This window comes from Neofelis nebulosa, chromosome 1 (assembly GCF_028018385.1).
Source record: "Neofelis nebulosa isolate mNeoNeb1 chromosome 1, mNeoNeb1.pri, whole genome shotgun sequence".
NCBI classification, from domain to species: domain Eukaryota; kingdom Metazoa; phylum Chordata; class Mammalia; order Carnivora; family Felidae; genus Neofelis; species Neofelis nebulosa.
The window spans coordinates 76,200,384-76,223,898 of record NC_080782.1 but is presented as its reverse complement, the minus strand read 5'-3'; the positions used below and the strand labels follow the sequence as shown (position 1 = coordinate 76,223,898).

At 33.4% G+C, this 23,515-nt stretch overlaps 1 protein-coding gene across 28 annotated transcripts in view; it reads left to right on the top strand.

Annotated features, from left to right (window-relative positions):
• PPIP5K2 (diphosphoinositol pentakisphosphate kinase 2) overlaps positions 1 to 23,515 on the top strand; it is a 72,989-nt gene that overhangs the window by 14,259 nt on the left and 35,215 nt on the right. For 23 of the 28 annotated variants that reach the window (XM_058725809.1, XM_058725778.1, XM_058725746.1 and 20 more), the window contains 13 exons: positions 2,185 to 2,286; positions 3,672 to 3,833; positions 5,418 to 5,539; positions 7,085 to 7,186; positions 8,315 to 8,401; positions 9,139 to 9,214; positions 9,296 to 9,405; positions 10,121 to 10,206; positions 13,142 to 13,267; positions 13,410 to 13,531; positions 13,805 to 13,987; positions 18,978 to 19,119; positions 19,888 to 20,111. In XM_058725809.1, coding sequence (XP_058581792.1) covers positions 2,185 to 2,286; positions 3,672 to 3,833; positions 5,418 to 5,539; positions 7,085 to 7,186; positions 8,315 to 8,401; positions 9,139 to 9,214; positions 9,296 to 9,405; positions 10,121 to 10,206; positions 13,142 to 13,267; positions 13,410 to 13,531; positions 13,805 to 13,987; positions 18,978 to 19,119; positions 19,888 to 20,111 — 1,644 coding nt within the window. Of the gene's footprint in view, positions 1 to 2,184; positions 2,287 to 3,671; positions 3,834 to 5,417; positions 5,540 to 7,084; positions 7,187 to 8,314; positions 8,402 to 9,138; positions 9,219 to 9,295; positions 9,406 to 10,120; positions 10,207 to 13,141; positions 13,268 to 13,409; positions 13,532 to 13,804; positions 13,988 to 18,977; positions 19,120 to 19,887; positions 20,112 to 23,515 lie in introns of all 28 variants that reach the window. The other 5 variants (XM_058725817.1, XM_058725763.1, XM_058725687.1 and 2 more) reach the window with 2 other exon arrangements.

Here is a 23,515-nt window from a genome sequence, read left to right as displayed (position 1 = left end):
CTAAGAATGTATCATTTAGGAATAAATGAAAACTGGTACTCTTCTTTGTTAGAAAAGCAAGGCATTATTTTATTTTTTAATGCGATGCATGCAAAATTTCTAGGTACAAAGTATGAAGAGTATTATATGATTTCATTTGCATCTTCCAGTTATGTATCTGGCCTATGAGAAATCAGGTAAAGATCAGCAGTATTTAAGAAAAATGGCACCTTGGGGCACCTGGTGGCTCCATCAGTTAAGCCTCCGACTTAGGCTTAGGTCATGATCTTGTGGTTTGTGAGTTCGAGCCCCGCATCCGGCTCTGTGCTGACAGCTCAGAGCCTGGAGCCTGCTTTGGATTCTGTTATCTCCCCATCTCTCAGCCCCTCCCCTACTCATGCTCTGTCTCTCTCTGTCTTTCAATAATAAATAAGTGTTAAAAAAAGAAAAATGGCACCTTAGGGCACCTGGATGGCTCAGTTGGTAGAGCATGCGACTCAGGGTGTGAGTTTAAGCCCCACATTAGGCATGGAGCCTATTTAAAACAGAGAGAGAGAAGAAAAATAGCCCCCAAGGTGGATGATTCATAGACAAAAATAATACCAATAATTTTTACATACATGACAGTATGCTCAAAATTGCACCCATAAGAGGATGTGGAGAAACGGGAACCCTCTTGCACTGTTGGTGGGAATGCAAACTGGTGCAGCCGGTCTAGAAAAGTTTGGAGGTTCCTCACAAAATTAAAAATAGACCTATCCTACGACCCAGCAGTAGCACTGCTAGGAATTTACCCAAGGGATCCTCGAGTACTGATGCATAGGGGCACTTGTACCCCAATGTTTATAGCAGCACTCTCAACAATAGCCAAATTATGGAAAGACCCTAAATGTCCATCAACTGATAAATGGATAAAGAAATTGTGGTTTATATACACAATGGAGTACTACATGACAATGAGAAAGAATGAAATATGACCCTTTGAAGCAACATGGATGGAACTGGAGAGTGTTATGCTAAGTGAAATAAGTCATACAGAGAAAGACAGATACCATATGATTTCACTCTTGTGTGGATCCTGAGGAACTTAACAGAAACCCATGGGGGAGGGGAAGAAAAAAAAAAAAGAGGTTAGAGTGGGAGAGAGCCAAAGCATAAGAGACTCTTAAAAACTGAGAACAAACTGAGGGTTGATGGGGGGGTGGGAGGGAGGGGAGGGTGGGTGATGGGTATTGAAGAGGGCGTCTTTTGGGATGAGCACTGGGTGTTGTATGGAAACCAATTTGACAATAAATTTCATATATTAAAAATAATAATAATAATAAAATAATATTAAAGATTTAAAAAAAATTGCACCCATAATAAAATAAACGCAAATGAAGTCTAAAAGTTAATGACATTGAATTACTTTTTGGATTGCCAAAGATCTAAAAGATTGAGGTAGTTGGAAAACAAGCACAAGCCCACATGTTGTTGGCAGGAATGCAAGTTAATATAGCCTCTTAGCAATATAGTTTAATAATACATTAAGATTTAAAATGTGTGTACATTTATAATCATGGAAATGCAAAGAAAAAACTCAGTGGGATACTATTTTATATCCATTAGAGTGGCAAATATTAAGTCTAACAATACCAATTATAGTAGAGCAGTGGGAACTAATATATGTGCTAAGAGAACTCTAAATTGTTAAAACAGTTCATAAAGGATTTTGGTATTATATTTGTATGTTGAATATGAGCACCTAGCAATTCTATCACCTGGTAATTCTACTTGTAGTACATACATTAGAAACCCTCTTGCACATGGGACACATATAAGAATGTTCAAAGCAAAACTATTCTACTGACAAAAGCTTAGAAAACAACCGAAATATCCATTAATGAATGAATTCCGTGTACGTACACAGTGGAAAATTCTGTAGTAGAGAAAGTGAACAAACCAGGTTACATGCAACAACATGGTTGAATCTAAGAAACATTATTCTTACCATTCATTGTATATTTATGCTATTTAACTTACATATAAATTGTAATTACGGTAGAAAATAATACAGCGTCAACTGTATAGTAAATGTTGTTAAATACTTGTGCACCAAAAAAATTTTTTGGAAATATCTAAGATGGAAAAATATGGTGAAAGTTTATATTAATAAAATGAGATGAATAATTTAGTTTTTATATTCATGGACATCTTTGTTTTCAGATTGGCAGTAGAAGTAGTGTTTATTCCCCAGAAAGCAATGTACGAAAAACAGGCTCATATATATATGAAGAGTTTATGCCCACAGATGGTACTGACGTAAAGGTAGGATTGATTACGGTATATTTTAATTTTGTATTTAGTTTACAGATGGCAACAGAAAAAGAGATTACCCTTTAATTAGTTATATCTATATTCTGGATCTCTCTCTCTTCTTTTTTTTTTTTTTTTTTTTTGGTGACTAGAGATTTTTAATCTGTTTTGTATTATGAATGCCTTTGACAGTCTGAAGGCCATGGACCCTTTTTTAGAATAATGTTCTTAAATGCTTAAATAGGATTGCCAAGGAGACAAATTTTATTGAAATACAGTTATAAAAATATTTAATAAACAACTTGGTGATATAATAAAATGTATGCTTCTTTAAAAGGACATTAAATAATAAAGCAGTAAAGGTCTAATAGCCACCAGTTTCTAAGCATTGATTAGCATAAATGATGTTTGAGATCCACAGCAACCGTAGCATAATGTAAAAATATGTTTGACTTCTTTTGGTGACAGACAAAGACCTAGACCTTGGTCTAAGATATAAACCTGATCATGAGCCTCTCCTTTAAAATTCTCTTAGGGATTTTTGTTGACCAGAGGATAATAATCAGGTTCTTAAGTGTGGCATACAGAATGTTTTAGTCTGTCTTCTATCAACCTTATTTCTTACAGTATAAACTATACTAAATAATTTACTCTTATCTGAATACATCATGCTCTTTAACACCTCTGGCCTCTGTGTTAATTACCTGTGCTTGGGGTGCTGTTCTCTTTCTTATCTGCTTTTCATTCTATGCTGTCCCTCACCACCACCCCCATTTTTTAATCTTCCTTTTGGCCATTACTTTCTTTTATGTTTTTATAATTAACTTGTACCTCTCCTTTGTTAAACTTAAAACAATTTGAAAAAGATCACCTCATATACAACCTAGTATTCCCTCATAATGCTCAGCATAATCAGTCTCTGTAAAGAACAGAACTTCATTGGGGCGCCTGGGTGGCGCAGTCGGTTAAGCATCCGACTTCAGCCAGGTCACGATCTCGCGGTCCGTGAGTTCGAGCCCCGCGTCAGGCTCTGGGCCGATGGCTCGGAGCCTGGAGCCTGTTTCCGATTCTGTGTCTCCCTCTCTCTCTGCCCCTCCCCCGTTCATGCTCTGTCTCTCTCTGTCCCAAAAATAAATAAAAAACGTTGAAAAAAAAAATTTAAAAAAAAAAAAAAAAAAAAAGAACAGAACTTCACTTTACCATTTTTTTGCCATGTTATTGTTTATAACCTTTTCCATTGTATTGAAAATTTTGGCATGTGAAATAGAAAGAGGTGTGAAATGAATAGTCTGGAGACTGAAGTAAAGTTTTATTATTTTTCTTTAGGTTGTTTGCTGTTTTTTAAAATACATTTTAAATAATATAAATTTTTTTATATATTTTAACTTTAATGAAAGGTTTATACAGTGGGTCCAGATTATGCTCATGCTGAGGCTCGAAAATCTCCAGCCCTCGATGGCAAGGTGGAACGAGATAGTGAGGGAAAAGAAGTTAGATACCCTGTTATTCTGAATGCACGTGAGAAATTAATTGCTTGGAAAGTCTGCCTTGCTTTTAAGGTAAGATGTTTTAAAGGCCATACAGGCCCCTGTCAAAGAAATTCCAATGTCTTTTTTGAGTAAAAGAAATGTTATTTGGGCATTTAGTGGGAGAAGTAAGCTGAGAAAATAAAAATGATACATTTAAATGGTTTATATACTTTTCAGGGGATTCTTATAGCGCCACTAATAAAAATATATAATAAATGAAGGCCTTTGTTTCTATTTTATCTGTTATATAAAAGGAAATTTTGTCAATTTATTCAGAAATTAAAATCATGGAGGAAAACTTAACTAAAACAGTAGCATTATCCAGTGTTTAGAGGTATTATTTAACATGCTTAAAACAACTGGTTGCAAGTACTATTTACTCAGAATTGATACGTGATTGTTTTCTTGAATAAAAAAGGTCTTCTAGCCTTGGTAGTCTTGTAGTCTTGGTAGTCTTGGTAGTCTTCTAGCCTTGGTAATACATCCTTTAGCCTATTTATTGTATATGATAAAATGTGTTTTTGAAAGCAATACAAATAACATTCCTTAAAGAAAACTTTTTACTTCTAACATTTGACTAGTTCCCTCAGTCTACATCATTAGGTTTCCAGTAATGTATGGTAAAGATTTAAATAGAAGTAGTACAACTTGCATCTAACAAAGGATAAACTTCACCTTTTTGAAGTCTTGTCTTGAGTTATAATGTAAAGACTAGGATGTGTTACTGGTTATTAAATAATACTTTATGTCTTAATAATTTGAAGTCACTTTTATGGAAGGAATATTATCCTGTAAGTATATTTTAATAGCTTTGTATGAATTGTCTTAACTTCGTAATACCAGGATTCTAAAAGACATGACTTAAAATCATATTTATGCTAATGTGTCATGATTTGAATGTAAAATGCAGAAGTTAGAAAATTCTTGGAGCCTGAGTAGGAAATTTATACCTTGCAATGGTTTTCTTCTCCCAAATAAAATGTATTTAATTTATTTCAAGTGCTCACAAGTATATAGTTGTCAAGTTTTAAAAGATTCAGAATGAAGGGCACCTGGTTGGCTCAGTTTGTAGAACCTGCAACTCTTAATCTCAGGGTTGTGAGCTTAAACCCCACAGTGGGTGTAAAGATTACATAAAAATAAAATCTTTCTTTAAAAAAAGATTCATAGGGATAATTGGACATTTTCTCTGGGACATATCTTCAAAACTATTTTTTCTTTATGTTTTCCTTTATGCTTTGGATTAAAGTGATATAATTTCTACTGTCACAAAATTTTACAAAGCCTTTAAAATTTTTTTTACTCTTTTTAATTAAATATTACTTGAAGAACTTCTTGATACAGTAGGTTATTTTTTGGCCTCTCTAGTCCCTGAAGCATTTTTGTTCCATATTTACTTCATGGTGTGGAACTAAAACAATCATATAGTATGTTTGACATATTTTCACAATACTCAGGTTACAGATGAGTAATTTCATCACTTACTATGAAGTAAACTAAGATGCAGTAGTACATTTTTAGGCATTTATAAAATTTGATATGTTGTAATAAGACTAGAACATTGTGAATCCTAAATCAAATGTAACTTTAAAGCTTACAATTTATTTTAAATAGCAAACAGTTTGTGGTTTTGATTTGTTACGGGCCAATGGACAGTCCTATGTCTGTGATGTCAATGGCTTCAGTTTTGTGAAAAATTCCATGAAGTATTATGATGATTGTGCAAAAATACTTGGGTAAGAATTTTTTATCTTTTTCTTCTATACCTTTGTTATAGCTAATGCATAGTAGGTATTCAGAAACCAAATAATTGTAAATGCATCAAACGATCAGAATCTTGTAAGCACTCTAGAGTAAAAACAAATGTTCACAAAATGACATCTCCAAAGAACCATGACAAATCTTGAATTATACTTCAGGTTGTCAAAGGCAGATTAATTTAGGGCCAATATAGATGAAGTTTTAAAGATATTTAACTTCATAGATTCACAAATATATACCGTGATTATTACAGTGATTGTTAATCAAAACAGCTAATTTGTTAGGTTACTTTGTCCCTCAAGATTTTGATACATAATTGAAAAGGTTTAATTCTCTTACTTTAAGGTACAGAATGAATATTCATGAAATAAGTAACCAGGGTAAAATAGAAATATTTGGAATTCAGGGTTCTTTTGAATGATACTGCTTTCTACAAGCATATGTCAGTTAAACATAATCCCATGAGATTATTAGTGAATCCAAAAGAAATTACTGCATGTAGAAATACCATTTTTATATTCTTTGACCTATTTTCTTATAGTTTGATTTAGAAGATTCATAAGACAAATATTTTTGAACCATTTCAAAGTACATATGACAGAGCCTTAAGAAACTTACATTTTAAAATGTGTTGTCATGGGGCACTTGGGTGGCTCTGTCGGTTGACCATCTCACTCTTGATTTCAGTTTAGGTCAAGATCCCAGGTTGGTGGGATCCAGCCTCATGTGATGCTTAGCTTGGAGTCTCCTTAGGATATTCACTCTCTCTCTCCTTCTGCCCCTTTCACCCACTCATGCATGCACTCTCTCTCCCTCACTCAAATAAATATAAATAAATATTTATTTATAAATAATAAATAATTATTTATTATTGTGTATTGTCCTAATTGTATTGGACAAATGTATTGTCCTAATTGGAGTCAGCTTTTATAGAATATTTTAAAGATTGGTGAACTTAACCCTTTAACCCTTAAGGTGAAATTTAGGGGAGCTTACTAAATTTTAGCATGAATAAGTGCTAAATTTAAGCAAAACAAAAAAATGTTTTATAATTACTTAACATGTTTTCTGTTTTTAACCCTATTAGGAAAATATAATAGAAATTTATTAAAAAAGAGCCACAGTATTTAGAGTAACTTCAAAAGTGATCAATAAACTTGTAAGAAATGATCCGTAGCCATAAAGAGGAGCCAATCTTGGTTTTCAGATTGTATCTATAAGTGCATATGATGCAGTTATAGTGATTTATTTGAATCCAATGTGACTTATATTTTAAAACTAACGTAAATAATTAATAATTCCAAATTCATGGCATCTCTTTAGGGTATTCTGATATACCAGTTTAGAACTGCTAATCTAGTTTTTCTTTATCAGGATTGATTCTTTGAGTTAATTTTTGTGTGCTGTCATCACAGAATCACTAGTTTGACTTTAATTTCATTGATTATATCATTAGTCATTAAGTACTGAGGTTTGCCTTAAAATAAATTAATTCTTATCTTTTTATTTTTGTATCAAAGCAATATTGTAATGCGAGAGCTTGCTCCACAATTTCATATCCCCTGGTCAATACCCTTAGAAGCTGAAGATATCCCAATTGTACCAACTACATCTGGAACTATGTAAGTTTGAATATTTTCATTTAGAAATTCCTTGGGTTTTGTACATCAGTCTCTGCTATTACAATAAAGATTAAATTTCTAAATGATCATTGGACACTTTGTATGTTTTCATATAATTCACTTTGCAGATGGAAAAATAGATTATATGCTTTTGCAAGGGTCCACCTAGACCAAAACTCTTTTGTATTGTTAAAAATAAAATCTGAAAAAAAATTAAATAAAATCCTGAAAAATGCTTGTGTAACTATAGAACTATTGAATTAAGTCACAAAAATAAAGGAGGTACCAACAGGTATGTCACTTAAAGGTTCATAGTCAGTGGCTGTACAGCTTTTATTCTCTTATTGTATAAAGAAAAAATATACAGTTTTATCTTGAGGTAAATTAATTAGGCCAGTATTGCGAAACTGTTTTATAATATTCTAGTGAAAATTACTGCTTGAAACTCACCTGCTACTCAGGTGGGTTGACCAAATGCTTCATATTTACAAGTTAGACATTTACATTAGCATGTTAAATATTCTGCGAAGGGCTGGTTGGGATGGAGAAACACAAATATTTAATTTTGTTTTAAACCAGTATTCTCAAACTATTTAACATAAAAATTTTTAGGTAACTTATTAAAATCCTGCAGGGTTGTGTTCTGTGGCCTGTAGTTTGGCAAACACTAAATTATACCCTAGCATTCTTTCTAAGACAGTTTTATCTTCTAATAATTTGAGTTTGAAGTACTTGTTCTTCTTACAAGGGCAAAATAAATATAGCAGCTATCAAGTAAAGCTTTATTTTGCTTTGATTTAATGAAATCTCAGTCTGTAATGATCTCTGCTACAGACCAAGTATTTTATGAAGTTCCGGGATTGTCATTCGTTTACTTTTATTCCAAAGTTAGCATAGTCATCTCTAGAGAAGAAGCTGATATATAGCTTAATATCACTCCCCCTCCAGCTTCTTAAAATCTTTTTAAGATTGGATTTGATAAAATTGACTAGTTGTTACAAGTACTATCTTCATAGGAAACTTTTTGAAATGGTAAAAGATGGCTCTAAAGAAATGAGATGTTGTGTGAGTCTGAATTATATAACACAAATCTTTGTTAGAAAATTGAGAACTTTTATTATATTTTAGGATGGAACTCAGATGTGTCATAGCTGTAATACGTCATGGGGATCGAACACCAAAACAAAAAATGAAAATGGAAGTGAGGCATCAAAAGTATGTTTTAAGGGGAATAATTTAACACTTAGGAGATAATTTAAGATTTCTGATAGGTGATTAGCTATTTTGATCAATACATCATATAGGAAAACTGTTTTCCCATTTCTTGGCCATTAATTTAAACCACTGGATGGAGACAAAATCCATTTAAAGTAATTGTATATATTAGCATCTGAAAATTATGATGGCAATATCCGTAAATTATCATCCATCTGACCCACCTTTCGTTTATTGTAAAAGTGTAAACATCCTAAGATGTTTAATCTTGGTTTGTTATTCTCTCACATTGCTTTCTCTGAGTCCTTTAACCTCTCAACCTTGTAGAAAAAACTTGGTAGAATAAAAGTTTGTTATTTCTATTCACTATTTGATTTGGAAATAATAAAAATTTAAAACTTGAGCCAATAAATATGTGTTGAAACATTTTTTATATGTATATATATGCAGTGACTTCAGAGAATATGATATGCAATTTTACAATCATATATTCAGTTTCCATCATGAGAAAACTTTTAAAAATAATCTATAGTGATTATTAGCTTGCCGTGGTTAGGAGAATACCAAGTTTTGTCACTGACAGTAGATGAGCAACCTTCTATAGTGAAAGAGGACATACAGTATTTGAAATCCATAGACCAAGTCCCATGTCTTCATTTATAATTGATTTATGTTAAGTATATGGTAGTAATATTAATTATTGCAAAGGACTAACTGTGCTCTTTTGTTTTAATAAGATTTTTCGATCTTTTTGAAAAGTGTGATGGATATAAATCTGGGAAATTAAAACTCAAAAAGCCAAAACAATTACAGGCAAGTGCATTTGACTGCTTGTTGGTTATAAATTGCTAATGGCAAAGTTACATAAAAATTCAGTTCTTTATTATTTTATAGGAAGTGCTGGACATTGCCCGACAACTTCTTATGGAGCTGGGGCAAAATAATGATTCTGAAATTGAAGAAAACAAGTCAAAACTTGAACAACTTAAGACCGTATTAGAAATGTGAGAATATTTCTGAAACCCTTAATTTTGATAACTAAATTTGATAACAGTGTTCTTTTATAATGTATGACTTTCTATGTTATGTTGCCTTCACAGTTTGATCGTTTTCCACTTTAGTGCTGAAGCTGAAGAGAAATTAGCGAAAGTCTAGTGAGACTTTTATTTGCACCAGTGAGAAAATAGATTGTTGTGTTGAAGTTTCTTGTTTTAGTTTTACTTTTAATTTTGATGAGAAACATTTGGATCTTTTATGAAGTACCACTTAGGATGAAAGCAACATGTCTAACTTGAGCACAGATTAAATGTTGTTTAAGTAAAAAACAATTTTGAACTATGCTTTAGTCAAGTGAAATTGATAACACCATTATTACTATTGGAAGCTTTACACTTGGCCACCTAGAATCTTATTTCCTTAATTTTTTAAATGGCCATACATTTCTGTTTTATATGTTTCTATACTTTGTCATCTCTTCAAAATTGTCTAACTTTTGTAGAGAAACTTTTTTGTTTTCCTTTCTAATGTGATTAGAATGACTACCTATGGTACAGACTTTCTGCTACAGTATTTTAAAGAATTCAACAATTAATTAAAAACAGAGGAGGGCATTAATATGTAGATTTAATTTTTCTCTAGATGGATTTTAGTTTCTCTTTAAGAGGTTTCATTGAACACTTACTGAAAATTGTTCATTCCGCTTGCCATTTTGTTTTTCAGGTATGGCCATTTTTCTGGAATAAATCGTAAAGTCCAACTAACTTATCTCCCTCATGGTTGTCCTAAAACATCTAGTGAAGAGGAAGGTATATCACTATTAATGCCTATTGTGTTTTAATTATATGTAGAGACTTATTACTCATTGTACTGCCTTTGTACCCTCTCCTTTGTAACAGTTAAGGAGCTGACATGCTGAATAAAGGAAAATTAAAGTGGAGTTTTGTCAACTTTGCTTTCTATCCTTTAAATAGAGGATAGATTGGGGCTCCTGGGTGGGTGGCTCAGTTAAGCGTCTGATTTAGGCTCAGGTCATGATCTCACGTGTTGTGAGTTCGAGCCCCGCCTCAGGCTCTGTGCTGACAGCTCAGAGCTTGGAGCCACTTCAGATACCTGTGTCTTCCTGTCTCTGTCTGCCCCTCCCCTGCTCACATGCTGTCTGTCTCTCTCTCTCAAAAATAAATAAAAACATTAAAAAAAATTTTTTTAAATAATAAATAAAGGATAGTTTGCCCTTTAAGGAAAGGATCTATTTTATTTTAAAAACTGTAGGACTCCCCATTTACTCTGGGATTGTTTCAGAAACCTTATAACTAAATGTTACTTAATCGGTCCCTTTCTTCCTCTTTTGGTAGAAGAGGGCAGAGTATTCAGGAAGAAAGCTCAAAAAGTACAAAAAGACTATTTGAAAGAATACCAATAATCATGTTTCTAATTAGTTAATTTCCTCCACCAATTAAGTCTGAATAAAGCATTTAAATAAGGTCATTCTCCTAAAAGCAGTCAGCATAAAACTCAAAAATTCATTTATGTTTTAAAGTAAAAATGGGCAGAGGGGTGCCTGGTTGACCTGGTTGGGTCAATTGAGCATCTGACTTAGGCTCAGGTTATGATCTCATAGTTTGTGGGTTTGGCCCCGCATTGGGCCCTGCGCTGACAGCTCAGAGCCTGCAGCCCACTTTGGATTCTTTGTCTCCCTTTCTCTCTATCCCTCCCCTGCTTGTGCTCACTCTCTCTCTCTCTCTCTCTCTCCCCCCCTCCCTCCCTCCCTCCCTCCCTCCACCTCTCTCTGTCTCAAAAATAAATAAATAAGCATTAAAAAAATAATAATAATGGGCAGAAATTGTAGAAACCATTTCATGAAGAAATGTAGATGATGCCAATAAAACAGTTATAATAATAGTAATAATTACTTTTGCCTATCTCACTAGCAGAGTGTTTTCTTATTTTGTCAAATCATTATTAAAGAATGTTGATGAGAATATAGTATGAGTGGATTTCAGTCTGTTGGTAGGAGTATAAATTGATGTAGCCCTTTGAAAGGTAATTTGGCAATATAAGAAACTTCAAATATGCTTTTACCTTTTTTTTAAGTTCATTTATTTATTTTTACAGTGTGTAAGAGGGGAAGGGAGGGAGGGAGAGAGAGAGGGAGGGAGGGAGGGAGGGAGGGAGGGAGGGAGAGAGAGAGAGAGAGAGAGAGAGAGAGAGAGAGAGAGAGAATCCCAAGCAGGCTCTGCACTGACAGTGCTGAGCCCCATGTGGAGCTCAAACTCACAAATCATGAGATCATGACCTAAGCCGAAATCAAGAGTCTGATGCTTAACCAACTGAGCCACCCAGTCATCTTTCATATGCTATGATCTTAATTCTACTTATAAGGATTTATCCCAAGGAAGTGATCAAATATTCAGGGAAAGATTGGCCTGTGGGGATATCCAAAATGGCATTATTTATAGTGGCATAAATTGAAGTAGTGATTATCTTAAATGTGAACACAGGTTTGTTTATATTGATCTTCATATATTTATTTTAAAATTTGACATTGCTACTGTGTCACACTTTGTGATTGGTAGCAATACAGATTAATTTCCTATACTTTAATGTTTGTAATCAAAAATATTCTGTATATAACTATGATTGAAAAAGTCTGTTAATTAATTGTCCTTCCATAAATTAATATTAGCCTGCATGATGAAGCACATACAACTACAAGGTACTACCCCTAGCACAAAGTTGATTCCTATCACTTTTCATGAATCATCATTAAGTTTTTTAGCACTTATATTGCTCATTTTTAAATTACCTCTTTTCTGTAGCCTAATGCAGATCTTAGGACATAAAGGGCATATAAATTAGGTACAGAAATTCATTCGCTTATGGAATATCTGAGAAAAAATTTTGGTCGGGAACAGAAAAAGATTACACAATTCCAAATTTAATTTTTTTTTTTTTTAATGTTTATTTATTTTTGAGACAGAGACAGCATGAACAGGGGAGGGGCAGAGAGAGAGGGAGACACAGAATCTGAAACAGGCTCCAGGCTCTGAGCTGTCAGCACAGAGCCCGATGCGGGGCTCGAACTCACGGACCGTGAGATCATGACCTGAGCCAAAGTTGGACGCTTAACCGACCGAGCCACCCAGGTGCCCTCACAATTCCAAATTTAAAAAGCTGCTCTTGGCTACATTTTATTGTATATCTCATTCATAAGTTTAAATTATAGTAAGTTTTAGGCTCTCTCACATCTTTCAAAAAATTATGCAAATCATTGATTCCTCTTTGTAAAAATGTATACATCTTCACTTCGGCTAACATTACCTTTTATGCGAGCCTCTTGATATAAAGATAAGATCTCGATGCTGTGGTGAAGGAGCTCTTAATGTAACAGCTGGGACAACTAAATTAAATATATTGGACAAATACTATTGCTGTCATATCACTATGAGAGCAGGGAAGGTGGAAACATCGCTTCCTTTCAGAAAACTAGGAAAGAGCTTTCTTCCTAAAGTGAGGAAGAGATTATGAAATTAGAGTAAGATTTTAACAGGTAGAACAAGGGTTGTTCCCTACAGAATCAAAAGCATACAAAGATAGATATGTTCAAAGGAACAAAATAATTTACATAAAAGCTATTTTCCGCTACAGAAGAGAAAATAAAGGAAAAATTAATCTTGAAACACGCCTCTTTAAAAGAAACAAACTTGACATTTATTTGCTTTTATTCATTAACATATATCTTAGACAGCCGAAGAGAAGAACCATCCTTACTTTTGGTTCTAAAATGGGGAGGAGAACTAACTCCTGCAGGCAGGGTCCAGGCTGAAGAACTTGGAAGAGCTTTCAGGTGTATGTATCCTGGAGGTCAAGGTAAATCTTGGAGTTTCTTTAATTTGGTTAAGTTTATGCATTGTTTTTTCAAATCTTCACTTATTTTGAGATGTTACTAAATATTTATAGAAATACACTGAGACAAAAATATAGCTTAAGTGATTTGAGTATTTATTTTCAGGAGATTATGCAGGATTTCCTGGTTGTGGTTTACTTAGATTACATAGTACCTACCGACATGACCTCAAAATATATGCCTCTGATGAAGGACGAGTCCAGATGACTGCAGCTGCTTTTGCAAAGGTATAAATAAATGTTTTTCAGAATTACTAGAAATTTCATCTAATACCACATTTTAAAGGATTTTTGCTAAGGCAATATTTAAACATTCCGAATTTGAAATTTCCAGCTCAAGCCCTGAAATTGTGATAGGTTGTATTATTAATAAAGTTTATTCATTGCAAATAGTTAGCTTATTCCTTATGAAATTCAGCATGTAACAAAATAATTATGATACTTTTCATTAATTTGCATACTAATTTTTGAATTTGTGTTGGCTTTATTTAATATGTTTAGGGGCTCTTAGCTCTAGAAGGAGAGCTTACACCCATTCTTGTTCAGATGGTAAAAAGTGCGAATATGAATGGTCTTTTGGATAGTGATAGTGACTCTTTGAGCAGTTGCCAGCAACGTGTGAAAGCAAGACTTCATGAAATACTTCAGAAAGATAGAGATTTTACGGCTGAAGATTATGAAAAGGTGGGTCTTAGCAAACTCTTCTACATTGTGAAATATGCACACACAGAAAAGTATATAAAACAAAAACTTAGAGCCTATTGTATTATAAAGCAGTACTCCTAAGAGCGCCTGGGTGGCTCAGTCGGTTAAGCGCCTGACTTCGGTTAAGCGTCTGACTTCAGCTCAGGTCATGATCTCACAGTTCGTGGGTTCTAGCCCGGTGTCAGGCTCTGTGCTGATGGCTCAGAGCCTGGAGCCTGCTTAGGATTCTTTGTCTCCCTCTCTTTCTGTCCCTGTCCTGCTCATGCTGCCTCTCTCTCTGTGTCAAAAATAAACATTAATTTTTTTTTTTTTTAAATAAAGCAAATACTCCTATAGTCCCCATCCAGATGGAGAAATAGAACATTGAGACACCTCTGATCCCTTTGTGCCCCTTCTCAATTGCAACTCCTTCCCAAACTCCTAGAAATAATTACTATCCTGACTTAATAGTGCTCTTTTTTTTATAGTCTTCTTATATCAAGAATACTTATTTGGATAAGTAATCATCCCTAACTACTATGGTCTCAGTTTTGGCTGTTTTCTAAGTTTCTTACATTAGATTAGGTTTTCTTTTATGTTTGGCTTCTTGTGCCCTATGTCGTGTTTGTGACATTTATCTGTATTTTTGAGAATTTCCATAGTTAACTAATAATCAGTTCTATGTAGTACTTTATTTCAGGGACTAACAAACTTTTTCTGTAGAAGACCAGATAGTAAATTTTAGGCTTTGCCGGTCACATGTGGTCGCTTGATGCATACTCTTTTTGGTTTTTAACCACCTTTTAAAAATACTGGGGCACCTGGGTAGCTTAGTCGGTTAAGTGACCGTCTCTTGATTTGGACTCAGGTCGTGGTTCATGAGTTTGAGCCCCACGTCAGGTTCCGCACTGACAGTGTGTAGCCCACTTGGGATTCTCTGTCTCCTTCTCTCTCTATGTCTCTCTCTGCCCTCCTGCATATGCACTGTCTGTCAAAAATAAATAAATAAACTTAAAAAAATAAAAATGTGAATACCTTTCTTTGTCCATGGGCTATGCCACAGACCACATTTGGCCTGCAGGCCATAGTTTAATGACCCATATTCTATTTTATGAACATACTGTAATTGATATATACCTTGTATCATTGTTATAGTTTTGGGCTGTTGTGATTAATATTTCTATGAGTGTCCTTGTATGTCTCCCACTGCATATGAGCATACATTCTCTTGGGTACATTCTAGGATTGGAATTGTTGTGACCCACAGTATGCTTATGTTTCAGTATCAGATAATGTCAAACTGTTTTCCAAAGTCATTGAACCAATTTATACTCCCACTAGAAGTCCATGAAAATAATCATTGTTCTACATAGTCTCTATTCTTTGCATTCTCCGACTATTCAGTTTTGGCCATTCTGAAGATGGATGTGTAGTAGTTCAATGTGGCTTTGATGTTTTTTGACCATTTAGATATCGTCTTTCATGAAGCCTTCTATTAAATCTCTTGTCCTTTATTTCTACCTTTTGTCTGTATTTTTCTTATTGAGTGGTAGAGGTTCTTTGGATATGTGTTCTAAATACCACCACCTATTCTGAGCCTTTATGATGTCTTTCAGTAAGCAGAGGTTCTTATTTTTCATGAACTCCAAGTTGAATTTTTTTCCTTTATGGTCAGTGCAGTTTTGATGTTGTCTAATTTCTTTCTTTTTTTTTTAATTAGTGAGGTATAATTGACACACAGTGTTGTTTCAGGTGTACAGTATAGTGATTAGACAAATCTATATGTTCAATGCTTTGCTCAGTACCACGAGTCTAGTTACCATCTATCACCACACAGTGCTATTACAGGACCACTGACCATATTCCCTATGCTGTACTGTCTGTCCTCATGACTTCAATAACTGGATGCCTCTATCTCCCACTCCCCTTTGTGGTCAGTGCATTTTAATGTTTCTTTTTCTAACTAGAGATCATAAAATACTCTTATGTATGATCTTCTATAAGCTTTATTGTTTTGCCCTTCACATTTATCTGTAATCCAGCTAAAATTGACTTTTGTGTGTGCTATAAGGTAAAGATGTCAAACTTAATTTTTGCCAACTGTATATACATCCAAATATACCAATACCACATACCAAAAGTCTCCCCTTTATAGTATCACTTTATAGTATCATCTTTATAATCTATCTGGTGGTCTATTTCTACACTATATTCTTTTCTCGATCCTGGGCCACTGAATAAGATCTCTCAAGTCCTACATGCTTCCTTCTTCAAGTTGTTCAGGACTTTTTTTGCATTTCCATATAAATTTTAAAATATGCTGTCAAATATCCTGTTATTGATTTAGATGCATCAAATCTAGTTTCTGAAAATTTATCTTAATATATTTTTATGCCATTGTAAATAGTACTTCTAAAAATTTTATTTTGATTGTTGATACGTAGAAATAGCTTTTTAATATTGACTTTATATGCATCAACCTTATTGAACTCATTTGTTAGTTTAATAATATTTCTGTAGATTTTTTGATCCTTTAAAAGCATACTCACAGGTTTGTTTCTTCCTTTCTGATCCTTATTTGTTTTATTCTTTTTCTTGTTTAACTTCAATAACTAGCACGTTCAAAACAATGTTCAATAGAAGTGGCATTTATTTTCTTGTCCATGTTCTCAAAGAAAGCCTTTAATGCTTGTCCGTTAGGTATGTTTTCTGTACATTTTGTAATAACTATTCTGTTTCAAAATAAATTTCACTCTGTCCCTATTTTGCTAAAAGTTTTGTCATGAAAAGTTACTGAATTTCATCATTTTCTTTTCATCTGTTGCATCGTATGATGTTTTGTGATGTAAAGCTATTTTGGCTCTTCCGGGGCACCTGGGCAACTTAGTCAGTTAAGTGTCCAACTTCAGCTCAGGTCGCAATCTCACGGTTCTTGAGTTCGAGCCCTGCATCAGGCTCTCTGCTGTCAGCACAGAGCCTGCTTTGGATCCTCTGTGCCCCTGTCTCTCTGTCCCTTTCATGCTCCCTTTTTCTTAAAAGTAAATAAAGTTAAGCTATCTTGGCTCCTAAAATAAACTCAATTTACATAGGTACATAGTGGTGGTGGTGGTGGTGTTAATATATCTCACTGGTTTGGGTTTACTATTTTTGGTTAGAAGTTTTACATCTATGTTCAGGATTCAGATTAACCTTTAAATTTTAATTCTTATGCCTTTGTCTGCTTTCAATATCGGGATTATGCTAGTCTCATAAATTTAGTTAGGGAGTCCTATTTTGGGAGAATAGTTTGTATACATATCTTTAATGAAATGTTCGGTAAAATTTACTGATAAATCCTATGGGCATTTTCTTTGTGGGAAATCAAATAATCATTATAATCATGGAGTCCAGAGTAATTGTTGTTATGTGTTGTGTCAGTATTAAGTTACATTGTTGTAAGAGTTTATCGTATCCTCTTTAAATTCTTTGTGATGTCTATAGGATTTTGTAGAGTTGTCACTTCTTATTTCATAACATTCTACAGTTTTTTTTCTCTTGATCAGTTTAACCATGGTTAATATACTTTATTACTCCCTTCAAAGAAATAACTGATTTGTTGGTCTTCTGAATTTTACACTTGTTTTCCACTTGATTAATTTTTGCTTATATTTTTTTCCTTCCACTTTTGTAAACCTGTGTCACTAGCTGTCTACTTATTAATTGTTGAATGTTCAATCTTTTCTAAAATAAGGACTTTAGGCCATAAATTTCCCTTTATGATTATATGCATAAATTTTGTGGTTTATGCAGTTTGGGATATTTTCTAATTTCCTTTGTGATTTCTTCTTTGGTCATAGATGATTCAGAGCTGTAGTTTTAGAATTTCCAAACCTATGACATTTTTATTTTTTTTTTTTAATTTTTTTTCAACGTTTTTTATTTATTTTTGGGACAGAGAGAGACAGAGCATGAACGGGGGAGGGGCAGAGAGAGAGGGAGACACAGAATCGGAAACAGGCTCCAGGCTCCGAGCCATCAGCCCAGAGCCTGACGCGGGGCTCAAACTCACGGACCGCGAGATCGTGACCTGGCTGAAGTCGGACGCTTAACCGACTGTGCCACCCAGGTGCCCCAACCTATGACATTTTTAAGTTAAACTTTTTTTATTTTGAACTTTCTATCATTTCAATAAAAACAAAACTTTGTGGCTTTTTTCCTTTCTTCACTGTTGTGTGTTAAAATTTCTCACTCGTGGATTTTCCTTGTCTTTGTAGTTCTCTTAATTTTTGCTTTACATATTTGATACCATGTTATTAGGTAGATTACAAATTTAGAATAGATACATTTCAATCAGTACATTTTGCCTCAAAGTTTTGAGATGAATATAGTAACAACAGCTTTTCCCCTCTTACTTGATTTTGGATTGTATATCTTTTTTTACTTTCAATCTTTTGGAAATTATATTTTTAGGTATATCAAAATCTGCATAAAGCTAGTTTTTTTTAATTTATTATGAAAATCTTTGTTTAAGGCTTTTATTTACATTATAAATTACTGATAAATTTATATATGAATCCATTATAGTTTATCCCACTCTTGACATACTCTTGGTTTGGTCTTAGGCAAGTTGCCTAACCTCTGTTAAGTACCTCATCTGGAAAAAGATGGTGAAAATAATAGAGTCTTAGTGTTATTACATGTAAATATATGTCAAACGACTAGAACCATATTGAGTCAGCAATTTGTCACTGTTAGAATAAACTCTCATTGTAAGTTAGAGTACTTTTGCTAAATTTTCTCTGTGGACAATCTAATGATAGCTTATGTTTGCTATTTTTTTAACATGTAATTCTGAGATTTTTACTTCCTTCTTGATGTTATTACTATATTTGGGGGGTCATCTTCATGTGTGGTATTAAATTGTTCTCCAACTACTGGAAAGTTTTGTATATTGTTCTCTTGGACAATTAGGCATAACTACATGTGAAATATATACTTTACTCATTTGTAGCTTACTCCATCTGGGAGCATTTCTCTTATCAAATCAATGCATTTAATTAAAAATCCTGTGAAGACCTGTGACAAAGTTTATTCCTTGATACAAAGTTTGACTTCTCAGATCAGACATCGAATGGAAGATCCCAAATCATCAGGTAAATACTATGTGCCTTGGAACATAAAGCAAATAAAAATATTAACTAATTACTATAAACATTTTAAAATAAGATGCATCAGTTCTTAAAAAATTAAGTCTCATACTGTATCTAGGTATGAGTTAACATACATCCAGCAAAAGAATAATAATTAGGTTATGGTTTCTTTTATCCATGATAGCATGACAAAGATAATAAAATACTATTTGATTAATTATGTAGCATTGTCATATAGTTAGGCAGCAAATAACTAGCATAATAAGAAGCAAACAATTGGAAGAAGATCTGGACTCTCACTCTGAGATTAGCTTGGTTTTAATTTGGCAACTTTGAAATCTAGGATTCTTGGTGGTAAGAATAAATCCTTTCAGCTATTTAATTTCTAAGATTGCTTTCGGCTAAAGACTGTTTATTCTGTTAGTTTTGTGAATCTAATAAGAAAATTATATAGTATTTAAATTTTGAATTGAAAATGTATTAGCCTAAGAGTTTTGTTATTGTTGTTCTTTTTCTTTTGATTATTGAAGTGTGTAACATGAGGATAGGTCTTTTACAAACCCAAACCCAAGTCCTAAGCCATGTATTTATATCTTTTATTTAAGTGTATAAAATGTATGGTTACTAATAGTATACTCCTATGGTAATATTCCCTACTTTCTTAACAGTTATACCTCTGATATTTAAAAATGTTTCTAATTGTCAACTTTTTAATATATACCCTTAATCTGAGTCTAAGTTTAATATGCTAAATTTGTTATGTTGTTTTAGATATTCAACTTTACCATAGTGAAACATTAGAGCTTATGCTACGTAGATGGTCCAAGTTGGAAAAAGACTTTAAAACAAAGAATGGAAGATACGACATTAGTAAAATCCCTGACATATATGACTGTATAAAATATGATGTTCAGCATAATGGTTCCTTGAAATTAGAAAATACAATGGAATTATACAGGCTTTCAAAGGCATTAGCAGATATTGTTATCCCTCAGGTGAGTAATTCCTAGGAATCAGTTTTCTTACAGTGTTGTGTAGATTCTTTTACAATGCCTATCACTGGATAAAACATAGTTGGTTTTGGGGTGCCTGGGTGGCTCAGTTGGTTAAGCGGCCGACTTCAGCTCAGGTCATGATCTCACAGTCTGCGAGTTCTAGCCCCGCTTTGGGCTCTGTGCGGACAGCTCAGAGCCTGGAGCCTGCTTCAGATTCTGTGTCTCCCTCCCTCTGACCCTCCCCTGTTGATGTTCTGTCTCTCCCTGTCTCAAAAATAAAATAAACGTTAAAAAAAAAAAATTTTTAAAAAACATAGTTGGTTTTCTTCTCTCTATAAAATCCATAACTTTTAAAAGGAAACTGAATAATTGTGAATTTTATATTCAAAACTTTTTACTATAGTAAGTCATTACCTGATTTTCTAATAGTTTGATTGTAGTGACTTTTTAAAATTTAAGAATGGATACTCTTAAAGAACAGTAATATACTAACAAACAAGACAACTAAAACAGGGTGGAATAAATTACTTAAGTGTTTGCTGGGTACCCATTATGTACCTATCAAGTCTGTGCTATGAAAATATGTGAGGAATGGGAGAAAATCGTACCTGTGGCTCTAAATTTTGCAAGTCTTTTTACTTCATGTGCAAGTATTTTGAAATTATTATTTAGAGGTCAAGGTGTAAGTTGTTATCAGAGGGGTGTGGGTTGGGTCATGGGTCTTTTCATTTATAGGAGAATAAAAATAAAGGTGTAACCAGAATTCAAATAATTTAAATGTAATTAGGGCAGAGAATCAGATTGATAATAAAGAGGTAAGTAACAAGACAAATTGAGATACAGGAAATGTTAGCAGATACCCTTTTGGGACCCGTTTTCAACTCAATTACTAATGATTATGTGGATACTGTAAAGAGGAGATTGGAGGGGCGCCTGGGTGGCTCAGTCAGTTAAGCGTCCGACTTCGGCTCAGGTCATGATCTCGCGGTTCGTGAGTTCAAGACCCGCGTCAGGCTCTGTGCTGATGGCTCAGAGCCTGGAGCCTGTTTCAGATTCTTTGTCTCCCTCTCTCTCTGACCCTCCCCCGTTCATGCTCTGTCTCTCTGTCTCAAAAATAAATAAACAGGGGCACCTGGGTGGCTCGGTCGGTTAAGTGTCCGACTTCGGCTCAGGTCACGATCTCATGGTCCGTGAGTTCGAGCCCCGCGTCGGGCTCTGTGCTGACAGCTCAGAGCCTGGAGCCTGCTTCAGATTCTGTATCTCCCTCTCTCTGACCCTCCCCCATTCATGCTCTGTCTCTCTCTGTCTCAAAAATAAATAAATGTTAAAAAAAAAAATTAAAAAAAAATAAATAAATAAATAAATAAATAAACATTAAAAAAATTAAAAAAAAAAAAAAGACCTTTAAAGAGGAGATTGGAGTAGATCAGACATTCCAACTATGAGCAAACTTAAAAAGCAGGAAAAAATGGAATACATGAAGAGTATGAGGATTCTGAGCAAAAGTTGCTTCACTTAAAGATACATATAAAAATAGTTAAATAAGATCAGTGTCCTTAATATTTACAGAAAGTTCAGGAAAAACTGCAGGCTTTGACAAATTGGAAATTCAGACAGTGCACAACTTACCTATAATTACTTGTGTTCATGTTAAAGATTAGCTTATTCTTTCAGCATGAGAGAACACTATTTGTTTGATCAGATGTATAATATAGACCATCTTTGGTATATTACATGATTCAGTGGTTGGAAGTATAAGTAAGATCCATTTTTTTTTCACTGTTTTGTATTGCTTTGTGCATATTAGGTTCAGTGCACATTATTTATACTTATTCTTACAGTGGAGATTATTTTTAAGTATGCTGTTTAACAGGTGAGCTGTTAATATAAGATTCTTAAATATTTCAGGTGACTATATTCATTATTCAAAGTATGCTTTAAGTATATCTAAACTTACCACTTTAGTGGCTAAATACACAAATGATTTGTTACATAATCATGTCTGTTTTGTTACATGGCTTATTTTACCTCATGTCTCCTCTTTTTCAGTTATGTATATACTACGTGTTCTAGAATCGGGAATGAAAAGTTGGTTTCTTAGAGTTGGGCTTAAAAAGATAGTCAAGTGTTAAAAGGGATTTAGATGTAATCTCTCCTATGTGTTATGTATGTATTTCAGGTATATTACTTACATCACTGAAGAAATTTCTTACCATCTCCTTGTAACTTAAATTTTTATAATGAATTTTTTAAAGTACTGTAATTAAAAGAACCAGTAAAAATGAGAATAGTTTGGGAAAGATTTGAGATGTCATTTGTATCTTTTAAAGTAATTGGTCTTGCTCAGTGGTTCTCAGTCTCTGTTACATTGTCTTTTGATGCACTTAGCTTAGATCTTCTCAGCAGTCTGAGACCTTATTTGAAGACATCTCCAGAATTTTTTTCTTGGATAAATTATTTATTTTTTAAATCTTACATCTCTTCAGACAACATTTTGTCCAAGCTTGCCAGAATCAGTCTTATTTTTGGTAAAATCATAATTATATTTTGGTAAAGTTATAACTTTAAAAGCTGAGGTTTTTTTTTTTACATGCTTTCCTAGAGTTTTGAAATTATAACTTGAGGAAAAGACAACTTTGGGTTTACCTCCCTAACTTTTTGGTTTGATATTCTTTATTGTGGCAAAAATTTGGGATCTCTTCTTTTCTGATGAAGTGCTGAATTCATTCCAATAAGTAATATTTTGTTTTGTTACTTTAAGTAAGCCTTTATAAATCCAGAACCATGGACAAAAAAAAAAAAAAAAAAAAAAAAAAAAAAAAAAACAGGCATTTTCAATCACTGAACAAACTAAAAATTACTAATGTATATGTAGTAATTGTAATGATACTATAGTTTATAATGGGGAAAAATGAAAATTTTGCCTACCTCATTTTCAAGGAAATAAAGAGTATTTCAAGCAGAGAGACTTGATTCAGTCAAATAATGTAAAATTTTGACTTGTTTAGAATATACTAATTTAGTTTTAGAGAATATCACTGTCTGTGCAAGAAAAATGCATATATGCTCTGGTGTACCTCAAAGTGTTGCTATACCTCTAAAAATACATTTCTACTCTTACATTGAACTGATTAATTTTTATATCAGTGCTATGTGAAATATGTGCTTCTAATCATATCTAAGCTTAAATACAACATAATTACTTTTAATTATTTTAACAGTTAAACTAATTTTCAGCTGTTAACAGAATTTCTGCTGTGATAAAATTAACTTTTCACCTTTTGACCAGTCTCAATTTTCAGCAAATAGAGGCCCTGGCTTAAAAATGATACTTTAAAATCATCATGATTGTATGGCAGTCAATAAGAGTATCTAAAGACTAAATTTGGTATTAAGGTTTTCTT